Here is a 14,182-nt window from a genome sequence, read left to right as displayed (position 1 = left end):
ACCACACAAAACAATCTTATGTATGAGCTTTCTCTGTCCATGGATTAGTCTAATGTTTTTGCATCATTAGATTTTGATAGATAAGTTTTTAGCAGTCAGGTTCAGCTCCTGACAGTGAGAAGTAACCCTGCTGCTTTGAAACGGAAAATCAAGTCCTATCTGCAAAACAAAATCTTAGCAGCAAACAAAGTCAACATTCAGAGATGGACCACAGCCAGATTTTTACTCCCCACCCCCACCCACACAGTGAAATCATAACATCAGGGTTAGTGCTCCAGTTTCTAGTTTTAGGAAAGTGGATTATGTGCTCATAAGTAGGCTGACCGAGCTGAGGCACAAAAATAAGCAGTGACATTCTTCCTTTGATGATAAGTGGGGTTTTTTAATATCACTTTCTTCTCACTATCCTGCAAGAGTCAGCCAGCAGGAAGAGAAAGTGGATGGGAGTGATGCTCTTTGAGCTGAACTTGTGCCATTTGAAGGTCCTGATGATTCGGCTGACAGCTCCATGGATGCTCATAGCAGATGAGATCACAACACTGACCAGGGAGGACCAGCAGATGGCGATGGCCCACTTTATTCCAATTGACTGGTCCTCATCAACACTTACTGGCTACTATTGTACCATCTCAACGACTCAACAAGAACAAATTTCCAGTTCTGCAGGGCTGCAGCTACAAATAGACAAATGAAGAGCAATTTGAAGATGAGGAAATGTGAAGTCATCTCTGACTCTTCATGAACATTACATGGTTCTGTTTTTTGTTTGTCAGTTGTTGAATTGTCTGCTTTGTTTGTTTTTTTTCAGGATTTTGGAAGCGATGATGACCGGAAAAATAATCAGAGGTAAGATCTGTCTTTTTTTTATTTAAAGTTTTGTATTTGAAGATCTGTACACAACTTCATTGTATCTCTCACTGTAGTGTTTTGTTAGTTCTGTCTTTATGGTCAGTGGACCCTCTGACCCTGAATGAATCTTCTCTGTAGTAGCAACATGGGGAAATCCCCCACAAATAGTTGAAGTTGAAGAGTTGATGTTGTAGATACCCAAGGACGTTTCACTTCCCATCCAAGGGGCTTCTTCTTTTAAAAACATCTATGTTCTACTGACATAAACATAAATTACAGGACTTTAGAATCTCATCTTATACGTTGCTGCTGATATATATTGTTTGTGTTTTTGCCAAACACTTGCAGCACAGTTGATTCTGCAGTGAGTGTAATGGTTCTTTATTGGAAGCAAGGTTTTCACAATTCACTGAATATTCTTTGTTTTAACGTTGCCACTGCATTGACCTTTTCAGTGCAATCACAGTGGTTCTGAAATATATGCAATTTACTGCACTGTCAAGGAACCGTTCCACCTGGATGATTTAAAACGTATTTTTGGCACGTGATGAGCTGCTCGTTTTGTCCTCAGTGCTGAAGATTCAGTGATGTCAGCAAATCTGGCTCGTACAGTATCGGCCTATTTTCTGTAATGGCTGTCATCAGTTTCTCACTGTCAAGGAGAAAAATACTGTTAATGTGAAAGATTGTTTTTTTTTTTTTTTTTTTTTAAATGTCTCCTGTCTTTCAGGTGCATAACAGAGTGATGATAAACAAAAGCCCCCGTTCGGTCACAAAGCTTTTTCTTTAATCAACACAACGTCACAAAAGCCGTGACTTGTGTCAGCAGAGCCCTGGCACAGACTCTGTCATTGTGCTTGCTGTGTGTGTGTGTGTATCTGCGTGTGGGTCATTCACAGTTGAAACAGTCATGTCATGCTTTGTCTGACTCAATGAGTTGCATGTTTCTGTGGCTCAGTGATTCATCAGTGTAGCGTCTTAATTCAGGATTCTGCATGCCAAACTTGAGACTGACGCCAAGTAGCATTTCCACCGCCCCCCGGCGCTTGCATGAACGATGGCATTGTGTCAGAGTGTTGCAGAGGGAGTGCTGATTGCTGAAGCACGCGCTAACTGTGAAGAGGAGACGGCGTTCAGAAGTAGAGCAGACACAGCAGCGAAGAGATGGAAATGAAAGCAGTGGGAGGAGGAGAGAAGGGACATGCCAGGACCAAGACCATGATGAGAGACACAAAATGTGCTGCTAGGGGAGGCTGCAGTCGGTATGCAGGTTTTGAAAATGAATGGAAAGATGTTAATAAGAAAGGGCTTTTTGGAGGAGACAGAGTTTTTCTGAGGATACTGCCAATAGTAGAAGAATCAGCAGGATGCGTCTGGTTGTGAAACCTTCACATAAAGCCATGTTGACCGTGCTGCCTCACTTTGTGGAGAAAGCTTCTCTGACTCGGAGGGAGATCTGTCGCATGTAAGTTTTCACAGCGGCACAAACATTAGGACAGTATACACTATTTCAAGCATGAGATGTGTAGGATCAGTGATTAATTTAACTTACAAATATGCAACATTACATTTTTTGGACAGGAGACAGTTTTATAAACATGCAGGCTAAATTTTAAAGCTTTAATCCTGTTAACAAATGAGAGAATTTTTCTTTCTGTGTGAGAATGTTTGAGCATTCAAGCCTTTTTTAAAGTGTAGTGTCAGTTTGTTCAAGGAAAGTTATTTTTGCTAGTTTCATGTTACTGTCGCACATGAAGGTTTTGTGATTAATTTACCCCGTCGTCTCCACATCATCCGTCTTCTGCATACATTTGAAAAGAGACAATGACACCACGTAGCATAGGAGCTGAAACAAAAGGCCTTGTGATGGTCCCACTCAGTCATACCAGGCTTTGTGTGTGTGTGTGTGTGTGTGTTGGTTGAGAGAGGAATGAGACTGTGGTTTAACAAAGCTGCACCCTGTCCTGTGTGAGAAAAGACACTAAAGGTCTCCTCCAGCTCACTGCAGCTTTCACAAACAAAGTCATGACCCAGGAGTTGGGCATTCGAGCACAGGCTGGACAGAGCCTGAGCCTGAGTCGTGGTATAAAGTTTGATCCATCAAAGGTCAGCAAACCCAAGAGTCTGTTCATCGTGCTATAAAAACAAAGAGCTGTAAAAGTCACTGGATCAGGTCTCTACTGATTTTTGGACACTGATGTGGCTCCTGTCCTCCTTGCTGAACCAGTGAAGATTAAATAAGTCCACAGCCTGTGTGTGTTTCAGCTCGACATGATTTCACAAATTTTTCGTTGGTTGTAGCTTCTCGGTTTTGGGGATTTGCTGCTTTTCTTTGTCGTATGTGATAGCAAACTCAGCATCTTAGTCCAACAGAACAGTTTGAAGATGTCGCTTTGGGCTCTGGGAAATTGTGACAGGCATTTTTCAGGCAGTCTTTTGTCAAAGTTTACTGTTGTCAAGACTTCCATTGGCCTTCCATTTATTTTCCATTCCACTTTTTCTTGCAGCCTCAGTGAGAGCTTCTTCATGGTCAAAGGAGCCGCCCTCTTCCTCCAGCAGGGCGGCAGCGCGCAAGGACCGAAGACCCCAACACACCACAAACATGCAGGTAGGAACAAGCACACACAACCACACAGGGACAAGAAGAAGCTTTGTTTCTTGTTCTTTTGCGACCGTTCTCTCCACAAATGAGCTCCAGACAAAAGGAAAATTGTATTTGCTGAGGGGGCTTTTCCTTCTGTGGGTTTGTCTGTGTTTATTCTAAACCGTTACCTAGCTGGGTCTGACCTGAGGTGACCCGCAGTTGAACACCAGGGGGCGCCCAGACAGTTTCCGTATATAAGTTCTTGGAATGTGTTTAAAAACTGAAAATAATGAACATATACGACAATCAGAGAGAGCGACAGAGGGCTCTTCTTCAAGCTTCCAAGCTAGAACAAATCTGATGTCGTCGTCCAGCTCCCGGTGATTGACAACACCTGTGACATATAACGTTGCTGCAGATATTGTGCTGTGCCATTTACTGTCACCCAAACAGTGTTTTTTTTTGGCTCTGACAAATTTAGCCAACTGTCATTTCACAATGTGCTGCTGCTGTTTGTCTGCACATCAAAGTGGCGTTAAAATTTGCTGTAGTCATGCACAATCTAAAAATAAACTAAACGTTCAGTACACTGCATCAGTTTTTTTTTTTTGTTTTTTTTTTTAGATGCTCACTGTTTTTCAAGTTTGTTATCTGATGTCCTCGTTGACTCTGAAATCATTCGTGGACAAATGGAAGACGTGACTCTGGTGTTAGATTTGTCTTCACTCGGAGAAATCGGCAAACATTTTTTTTGTCCAACTGTAAAGGAAAACCATTTTTTTTGAATAGAGTATCACACCTCTATATTGTTAGGTGTGATCTCTGCAGTATGTTTCAAATTGTTAATGGTAGTTTTAGTTACTGTATATTTAATTTAAGTCTCGTGACAGGAAATCATTTTCTCTGTCTCAATGGTTCACTTTCAGGTGATTTACCTCAACACCTGCAGGTCATGTTTAAGATCCTCCGGTCTGAAGATCGCATTAAACTGGTTTGTATTATACTTGCACTTCACTTCTCATGTTTGTTTTTCTCCAAAGTATTCAGATGGTAGGTTTCATGCATTGTTTGTGTGGTTGCTGTAAAACCTAAGTCATTAATTTTAGAAAATTACAGACTTGACAGTACAAGTGTTGATTCTCATTTTCAAGTTAAAACCATTTTAGAAAAGAGTTGCGTTGGTCTGTTTGATTTCAGGTTCAGGGGTTAGCATGCAGTCGCATACATTCATTTTCATACAACGTGCATGACAACAACAGTCAACACTGGATATTTTTATTCCGTCTTTCTCGCAATGTCTCCTTTTGGTCCACAGGCTGTGCGGTTAGAGAGTGGATGGTCCGACCGGGTGCGCTACATGGTTGTCATCTACACCAACGGCCATCAAGATACAGAGGAAAATATCGTCCTGGGAATGGATTTTACAGACAAGGACAGGTAACTAATCTCTCTGCAGTCTTACATTTAGTACACATTACTCTAATTATTATATTTATTACATTCTTTAATCTTTCTGGCCCTCAGTAAAAATTGCTCTATTGGGATGGTGCTGCCACTGTGGAGTGATACCAACATACATTTAGACGGAGATGGGTAAGTTTCAGTTTGTCCTTTCATAAAAGATGGAATAATTAATGCTTAAATCAGCTGGCAAACTTCTTTTAGAAACACAATCATAAAAGTGAGGCAGGAGTTTCCAGAGTATAAATGTTCTGGTCAAAGTCAGGCAGGTCTGAAGCTGCATCTCTGCATCTTTGCACCAGTCCCACATGGTTTTACTGCCCACCAGTGGCAGAGGACTGAATTACATTAATTTTTCTCTCCCTGTGAGAACGGTTCTTGCTGACCTGTTAACATTGTCTCTGTGTCTGTATGCTGGAGGAATGTTCCACTGGTTGGTGGCCTGAATAGTCCCATGAACGAGCCCCGTCCAGTCTGTGTTTACATGCCCCTCATCACTTTTCATCTCCACCCAGACTCAAACTGATCTTCCTTCTCCTCCTCCTCCTCCTCCTCCTCTTCTTCCTCACCAGAGGCTTCAGCGTGAACACAGCAGGGAGGTCACATGTCTTCAAGCCTGTATCTGTGCAGGCCATGTGGTGAGGAAATTCTTCATGTTTACCTGGGATCTCCGTTGGGTGTTTGTGGTGTGTGTGCTCTTGTGTCAGGACAGGGAGTTATACATTGTCCACACTGGATGAATGCTGTCTTAGACTCTTACATTCCACAAAAAGGAGAAGAAACGGTTTTTGAGCCTTTGTGTTTGTTAGCCTAGCGTGAACACTTTTTTAAAACAAAACTACATACAGAATGTCACCATTTATTTGTGAATGAAATCTTTTCTGTCATATATTTGTTTGAAACTATTATTTCTGTTATCCCTGTGGGCACATGTAAATAAGAGGGCTGGGTATGAATCAGATTTCTGTGATGTTTAAGTTTGTGACTTTGTGAATGTGTTACAACATGTAACCTGTTCCATCCATCATTGGAGAGGTCTCCGTGACACTGAGTGGATGTGGTTTATTCCATACACATTCAGCAATTTAACACAACCAGGGTAACGTCACTACAAAAATTAGGAGGAAAGTACTGTCACCCTAAAGTTGAACTGTCTTCACTTATCCACCAAAATAAAATCTGAATATTTGATATTAAGTTCCCTCTATGGTCCTCCCTGTTATGACACCCCTGGTCCAGTGTAACTTGTATCCACATGCCACCTGCTGGTCACTTATCAGAATTACCAGTGAAGAAGTCTGCCTTGTTTTCTTTCCTGAGAGCAGGTTCCTTATTTTCATCTCTCCGGTCACATTACATCCATCTTGCTGCTGCTGATTTTTGCTGGTCAAGCTTTTTTTTTTTTTTGCTGTGTGTTGCCGCAGGTCTGCCCTCCAGGTCCTCCACAAAGCATGCGAGGTGTCACGCCGCTTCAACTACTTCCCAGGGGGCATCGCTCTCACATGGATGGCCTTCTATGAGAGCTGCATCACCTCAGAGCAAAGCTGCATCAATGAGTGGAACGCTATGACCGACCTGGAGACCACCCGGCCCGATTCACCCACCATGTTTGTTGACCGGTGAGACCCTTCAGGCTGCTTTCAGCACTCACCTACAGTACACCCACACCTGATTTAATTGTCTCTTGTGCAGGATGAAGACTGAGACTTGTATTTACCTGGACAAACAGACCAAATGTGGTGGAATAGATTGAAATGCTTAAGATGCCAGCTGTTGTCCTTTTGTTACTTCCCCTTTGTTTTGAGCCATTGAAACATGCTACACTGTTGCATGCTAACATGCTAATTTTCATTCATGCAGCATCACTGATGAACTGACCTATTGTGTGCAGGCCAACTGAGCGAGAGAGAACAGAGTGTCTCATTAAAGCCAAGCTACGCAACATCATGATGTTTCAAGACCTGGAGAACATCACGTCGAAGGAGGTACGTGCCAGATTAACACCTCAACAATGTGTGTATTTGGTCCAGATCTCTCTGTAATACTGTACATTAGGAAAAAGATACACCCTGACAAATGTAAATGTTTTTTTATACAGTGTGATAGAGCGCTTTTCATATAGTTTGGCACACCAGAATGCCTTTGAAATAATTCACTATGTCAGTTTACACATAATTTAACAAGTGAAGAAAACAAAAATAAGTTCAAAGAAAAAGTACCTGACTCACTGTGGGAAATGTGCTGTGAGATTTCGTTGAGTAATTAGACTTTTTTGAGTGTTTTATCCTTGCCCCTCAGATCCGTAACGAGCTGGAGCAGCATATGAGCTGTAACCTCAAAGAGTACAAGGAGTTTATAGACAACGAGATGCTTTTGATCCTGGGTCAGATGGACAAGGCCACGCTCATCTTTGACCATGTGTACTTGGTGAGAACTTTTCCCTAATGCTACCTTTGCATGTCTTTATATCATATTTTTACAGTATTTTCTTTACTTTTCCCACATGCCGATACTCAAATACTGTCACACTGTGGTTTATTCTCTCCTCAGTAAAATGCAGTTAAATTAGCCTTAAACAGTAAAACCCTAGCAAATATTATAATAGAAAGGTTTCTGTGTCTTTACCTCCGTAGGGTTCTGAGTGGAACGCTTCAAACCTGGAAGAACTGCGTGACTGCGGGTGAGCTAATGCACACAGTTCATCTTTTTCTGATTTTATCTTAAATGATGTATTCTCATACAGGATTGAATAAATGCTATACATGTATAGTTTTACCTCAAAGTTTCTATTATCTGGAAATAAGGTGGTTAGATGACCTTTGTGTCTAGATGATGTATTTATTTGTTTAGGCTCATTAAATAAAGTCTGAGTTTACTGTGTTGAAATGTGAGATGTGCATTGTGTCAAGGCAGATCATGTTTTCAAATCTCTTAGCTGGTGTTGTTTCACATGTAAATGATGAATGTTGCCAATTTCAGACAGTTGAATCTGGATGATGCATTGATAGTATCCAGTAAATATAATAAAGCAATATTTCAGTCTTATGTCCTAAGCTTTGGCAGGCAAAGAATAAAATTATATCAAGTTAACTTGTTGAAAACACAGGCACGTCTCCTCATGGCTTTCAGTCTGTAATTTAATCAGTGCAGCAGTGACTCTCCATGTGAAACAGATTCTTTTCTGCTCTGTGTATCCAGAAGCAGTTAAACTAATAAGCAGAGAAAGAAAAACTAATGCATTGTTGTTTTGGTTGCAGAGTGGGTTACATCCTGAATGTTACCAGAGAGATTGACAACTTCTTCCCAGGGATGTTCTCTTATCACAACGTCCGTGTGTACGATGAGGATGCCACCGACCTGCTGGCCCACTGGAACGACACCTACAACTTTATTGTCAAAGCCAAGTGAGACCCGCACATAAAAATAAACTTGCCAGCTGGTGCTTTTTACATGCATTTTACAGTACAGACGCAATGATGCAAGATCAGAGGGAGAAATTATAGAGATTATCATATCGTATTATCGTAACTGCGCTCCCACAGTACTTTGGTATTAATAGATGGAGTTTTTAAGTCGTCACAGTTTGACAGTCTCACATCATGCATTTTCCCCCGAGTACTGGGGCTGTGATCACACAGGACACATTTTCCTCCCACCCAAATGCAAGACGCAGCTGTGAGTAGTGCCAGTAACACAGAGAGAGCTGAAATGGTGCAGTCAGTCTGGTTGCTATGCAACTGTCTAACCATACTAACCTGAAGTAAAACAAGATGTTTGTAAAAATAAAAATGGCAGAGCTGAAGTTAAGACTTATTTAATGTGGAGCACTAATACAACGCAATCCTGAAAATCACAGCATCCAGTTTACCTAATAATCTCACGTATATAAGAAAATGTGCAATCATCACTACAAGGACACATAATAAAAACATACTGAATCATCTGAATCATCAAATGGGATATTAATGAATTTCCTTCCCGTCCAATAGGAAGAACAACTCCAAGTGCCTGGTGCACTGTAAGATGGGGGTGAGCCGGTCTGCCTCTACAGTTATTGCCTATGCAATGAAAGAGTACGGCTGGTCTCTGGAGAAAGCCTACAACTTTGTCAAGCAAAAACGGAGTATAGCTCAGCCAAACGCTGGATTCATGAGACAGCTGGCGGAGTATGAGGGAATCCTGGACGCCAGGTAAGAAGGTCTGCAGTTTCACTCACCTGCCTGCAGTCACCTGGTTGTTGTTGTTGTTTTTTTTTTTTTTTGTTTTTTTTTTTTTTGGTTTTTTTACATTATTGCAGCAGTGAGCTTACATCTTGGGCGGATGGTATCCAATCACACATAGCTGCTTAAAAAAAAAAAAACTAGTACATATTACACACATGATTGAAGGCGCTCTCTATGTGTTTGTCAGTTTTCTTCACATGTAAACAGCAGTATACTGTGCCTTCACAGCAAGCAACGTCATAACAAGCTATGGAGGCCTGAAACAGATGAGGAGGGATCAGATGATTTGCAAGCCTCTGGCCACTGTGCTGGTGGGGAGGAGACACCAGTGCTCAGAGAGGAAGAAGCCTGGGGAGGCTGCGGGGCATCTCCCTGCAGGGGTATGGGCCTGGAGATGGAGCCTCTCGACTCTCTTAACTATAATTACTACTTCAGGCGTTTGTCAGACTCTGCACTAGACAGTGAGCCCTCCACGCCAGTGCGAGGCCCCCCCCTGCTGGGTATGGAAAGAGTTTTCATTGAGATTGAGGATGTGGAGAGAGACGCCCTACTGGAGGACGAGGGTTTCCCCATGGCCCATTTAGCCTTGCCTGGCGAGGGCACGGCAGCTCAGACGTGTGGACGCCTTGACCCCTTGGAGGACATGAGACTGAGACTTGAGTTCAGTACTTTGGAAGAAGAGGACGAGGAAGAGGCAAAGAAAGAGGAAGCTGAGATGGCGGCCTTGGCTCAAACACCTGGAAATTCAGATGGGAAGAGAGCAGAGGAGGAGGCTGAGAGGACGGAGGAAAGCCGGTTAGGCCTTGCCAACCTGAACACCAACAACAGCAACCGCCTGGCTGCAAAGCGCAGCTGCCCAGCAGCTTTTGATGTGAGTTGAGAAAATATAGATTTTAACTGCAGTAAAGTACATATTTTAAAATGACTTTCTTGTCAAAAGCATAAGTAATGTTATTATTTTAAATATTCTACATGCCACTGACCATATACTGTATTCTGTTTCAATTTTTACTCCATTTTAGGACAGTGCTAGCACAGGAAACCCTTTAAAAGTGAAGCCCTCCTATCAGTCCTGTAAAGACTGCCTGCGTCTGCCACAAGGCCGGCGCTGTGACCGTCCAGCAGGAGGTCGTTCCCACCGCCTTAACCCCTCCCGCCACTGCTCTGTCCCTTCCATATGCATAGATCCGCCCGGGACACATTTTGCTTCCACCCCAATTCTGCAGTCTCTGCCAGCCCCTGCAGTTGTCCCAGCTAGCGTGGTCCAGCCCTGTACACACCTCTACCACTGTGCCACCTGTGCCCCAGGAGTAACACCTGTCCCACTAGCCAACCGCCAGAAACTGATCTCGCCCATGAGCTGCGAGGAGATGCTTCCTGACCGCAGCTCAGTGGAGGCAGAGGACATGGATGAACCGCAGGGGGACAATGTGGAAGTATCAAGGGAGGGTACAGGGGCCATCAATGCAAATACACCTGAAGGTTTAAAATTACAACCTGGTGGCGCAGTGGAGCTCCAGCAGCAGGCTCTGGCGCAGCTGCAAATGCCAGGACTGGGGATAGAATTTGGTCTGGAACTGATGCGACAGAGGGCGGAACGGCTTGAGAAGCTGCCAAGCTTGGCCATGGGGGGCCAACTCCCAGTGGGGCCCCTGCCTTAAGGGAAGAGGTGGAGGAGGAGGAGGTTCAACACTGCCTCCACCAGGTACATTATGACGGCTGTGGGCCAACAAGCTGCAACAAAATGCCCTCTGTGCATTTACAGAGTGTCCTGACATTGTCTGCTGGCATGAAGATCCGGCTGGTTGTTTTCACCATATGCTAAAGGCTTGAATGCTTCTGGCTAAATTGGGACTGAAGACTTTCTTGTGTTCTCCACTCGTCCCTCAGACCTAATTGAGGCCTGTCTGGTCTCTTCCGAACCTGCCCGCCCCACCACACATACAGGATCATAACAGTTGCCCACAACCCAGTGGAGATGAGCATTATGCTGCCATTTTACCCTATACAAACAGGTTTGGTGTATTGGAGAACTAGTTGTTGTCCCTTTCTGACTGCTCTGGGAGCTATAGTTAACACTTTGATGTTGGTGGAGAGAAAAATACCTGGAGTAACATGCTTCTGTCAGTGTACTGTGTGTTTTTCAATCCAACTCATCAACAGTATCAAAAGGAGCTCAATGAATGTTTGCCGTTGAGCCTGTTGGGTTGCATTCAGCATTTCCTCATGATGACAACTGAATCCTCATTTAACTTCACTTATATTTTTCCCTGCTGCAGCTGCTTTTGCATTGTGAGAGGGCATTTCATGTGAAAGCGTTTTCATTTTTTTTTAAAAAGGACGTGAGCATATGTGAGCCTCTTTATGCCTCTTTGAAAAGCGTTGTACCTCGGACCACAAGCATCTCGGACTGTTTTGGTCAAAGACTGTTTTGTCTCTGCTCAGTGGCTGGTTCATCCTGACCCCCCTCCATTAAAGTTAATGTAATCATGTCTTTAAAGTGCTCAGCTTAGCCAGGCATGACTTTGCAGTGTTACACAACATAGCCTCAACATGCTTAGGCAGAAGGCATATTGAAGTCATTAATTTTCGCTATGTTTTTGAAATAGTGACAAACTTTCCAGATTCAGTTTTGTCAATATTCAGTTTAAGTGACAACACGTGGCGTCAGTAAATTGAATGAATTGAACCGAACTACTTTTCTTATGCCTGAAACACATTATGACATTCAGGCATAAAGAAACATTCATAAGCTTAAATATCACTCTTAGTCAGATAATTTCTGATGTAACCAAAGCCATATCATGTTGCCAGGTCCAGTTTATTGCCTTCACAATTATAGTCGACAAAGAAGCTTTTCTTTGACCAGTTAAACATACCTTCTTACCCAGTCTGAATCTGGGTAGTCATTTATCCAAGAGGCTCCCATGGTACACATGGCTCACCCAGTTAACTTTTCGGTAACATGCAGAAAAACCTTCGGCTACCTTTCACTAAAGCCACAACATGTTTGTAAAGGCACACCAGTGATGTATAGATTTAGCACTTGAGCACAACTCTAGTATCCACTCACACAGTGCACAGGCATATTTCAGATCTATAGCTACATTTAATCAGAATTCATCTAAGAACACAGTGACATCAAAAATGGTTAATCTACAGTATGCTTCAAAGGGGTAGCTACATTCTTTTCTTGCAGTGTGGAGTCCATTTCTGTAAGAATAATTTATTTGATCTAATAATCAACAGATGGTTATAGTCAACAGCAGTTGCTCCTGTAAACTTTGTTGATAATTTACTTATAATTGGGAGTTTTTTTGTAAAATAAAATTAATCTCCAGTTGTTATAATTCTGACTTTCAAATTACCAAATGAAATACGTCCGTTTACAGTGTGATAAATTAGAAGTATTCATTATTTAATTGGCGAGACTAGATTTCCTTTATTTTAAAATACAGAACAAGTAACCTATCAAAGAAAACAGCAAAGTCCAGCTTTACAGGTTTTTGACGTTTAAGCTTTTCAACTCATGAACTCACTAACACTTTTCATCTTGTTCAGACAGCTTGAGGTATATTTTTAAACTTTTCTGTTAAAATTGTGCCACCACTCCAAAGTTGCTGTGCCACAGGGTGTTGCTCTGCAAGTTCCTCTGTTTGGTTGATGTTGTGTTGTTACTGTTTTTGGCACGCTGGGTGTGCTAGAATGGTACTGAATGATGCCTGTTTGTTTACAGGAAAAAGCACATGCAAGAGTTACTGTGTTTAAAAATCTGAGTGCTTCAGAAGGAATTAAAACTGTACAAGGAATGAATGCATATTATTTAATCATGGGGTTATTGGATTTTTTTTTTTTTTTTTTTTGGTAGATTTTGCTTTTCTTTAAGTAGATCAGTAGAAACTTAGACAAACAACAATAATGCATCCTTTGTTCCTTGTCCTCCCTTAACTGGATCCCAGGGAGCTGCAGGTTTGCTCCACTTAGTTAGATTTACGTAATTTGGTTTTTGCCTTTAACCTGTTCTTTCCCTCACGTGGCCATTTGAGCATGATGTAACATAAGGCACTTACAGAGAGTTGTTTACAGTAGCTCGTGAATATTGTGGCTAAAAGAATTAAGAAATGCTCCAAAGTGGAGAGCCAGCTGAAGGCTGTGAAGGACAGATTAAAGAAATAGTTTCACATTTTGGGAAATAGGTTTATTTGCTTTCTTTCCAAAAGATAGATGACAAGATTGATCCTGCTGCCATGTCTGTGTGGTAAATATGAAGGCAGATCTTGTTTTGCCTACTGCTTCATATTTACCATACAGGCAAGAGAGAGGAGATATTGATCTTCTTGTCTAACTATTAGCAAGAAAGCAAATAGACTTACTTCCCAAAATCTCTGAACATTTCCTTTAATATATTCTTAATAAGATTCTAATTTTAGCGAATTACTGTGTTATCGCTCTTGACAGGTGGGCCTGAGGAGGGTGTTTGACATTCATGTGATGTTATGCGCACTAAACCCCTGTGTTTGCGCTCCCAGGCCACAGCACTATGTTTGGTTGTTTGCTTCATGTGTTGAATTTGTTTTTGCATTTAAGTGCCTTAACCTCGGCCTTAGCTCTGTCATAAAGCGTCACAGGCTTTGCAAAGTTTCTGTGAGTGTGCTGATGGTCTGGGTTGTTTTTTTTTTGTACATTATTTACCCTCACTCCCAATAATAACCATGCTCCCTGCAATGTATAACTTGGCACATAATATAATGTATGCAAACACACATAAGCTCATGCACAGCAGCCTCTTCTCCCTCAGTACACACATACTTGATGGACTTCCATTTATTAATAGCCTATAATAATACTGTATTTGTTTGATATTGTTGAAACTTGTGGTACACTGTATTGGTTCAATAGCTGGCTGAAGAACCTTACTTGCTGGAATGAGAACTATCATTTACATTAAAACATTAGATAAGAGGTCTCTGAAATTTACCAGTCTGTATATATTTTTATCTACAATTTGCTATTGAGTACATTAGCTTGCAGATGTGGTCAATATTAAGAAAGCACTGATAATGCT

At 42.0% G+C, this 14,182-nt stretch overlaps 1 protein-coding gene across 1 annotated transcript; it reads left to right on the top strand.

Moving 5' to 3' along the window:
• The first annotated feature begins 813 nt into the window (after positions 1-813).
• On the top strand, positions 814-13,765 carry ssh1b (slingshot protein phosphatase 1b). The gene is made up of 14 exons (XM_041058156.1): positions 814-846; positions 3,357-3,457; positions 4,360-4,424; positions 4,749-4,870; positions 4,958-5,026; positions 5,467-5,532; positions 6,319-6,513; positions 6,786-6,879; positions 7,193-7,321; positions 7,528-7,574; positions 8,152-8,298; positions 8,884-9,084; positions 9,346-9,988; positions 10,140-13,765. Exons 2-14 carry the CDS (start codon positions 3,376-3,378, stop codon positions 10,776-10,778), a joined length of 2,499 nt encoding a protein of 832 aa, XP_040914090.1. The 5' UTR covers positions 814-846; positions 3,357-3,375; the 3' UTR covers positions 10,779-13,765.
• The last annotated feature ends 417 nt before the right edge of the window (positions 13,766-14,182 follow it).

The sequence above is a fragment of the Toxotes jaculatrix genome, chromosome 16 (genome assembly GCF_017976425.1).
Source record: "Toxotes jaculatrix isolate fToxJac2 chromosome 16, fToxJac2.pri, whole genome shotgun sequence".
Taxonomy (NCBI): domain Eukaryota; kingdom Metazoa; phylum Chordata; class Actinopteri; family Toxotidae; genus Toxotes; species Toxotes jaculatrix.
The sequence above is the reverse complement of the archived record's forward strand: the minus strand, read 5'-3'. Positions and strand labels throughout refer to the sequence as shown.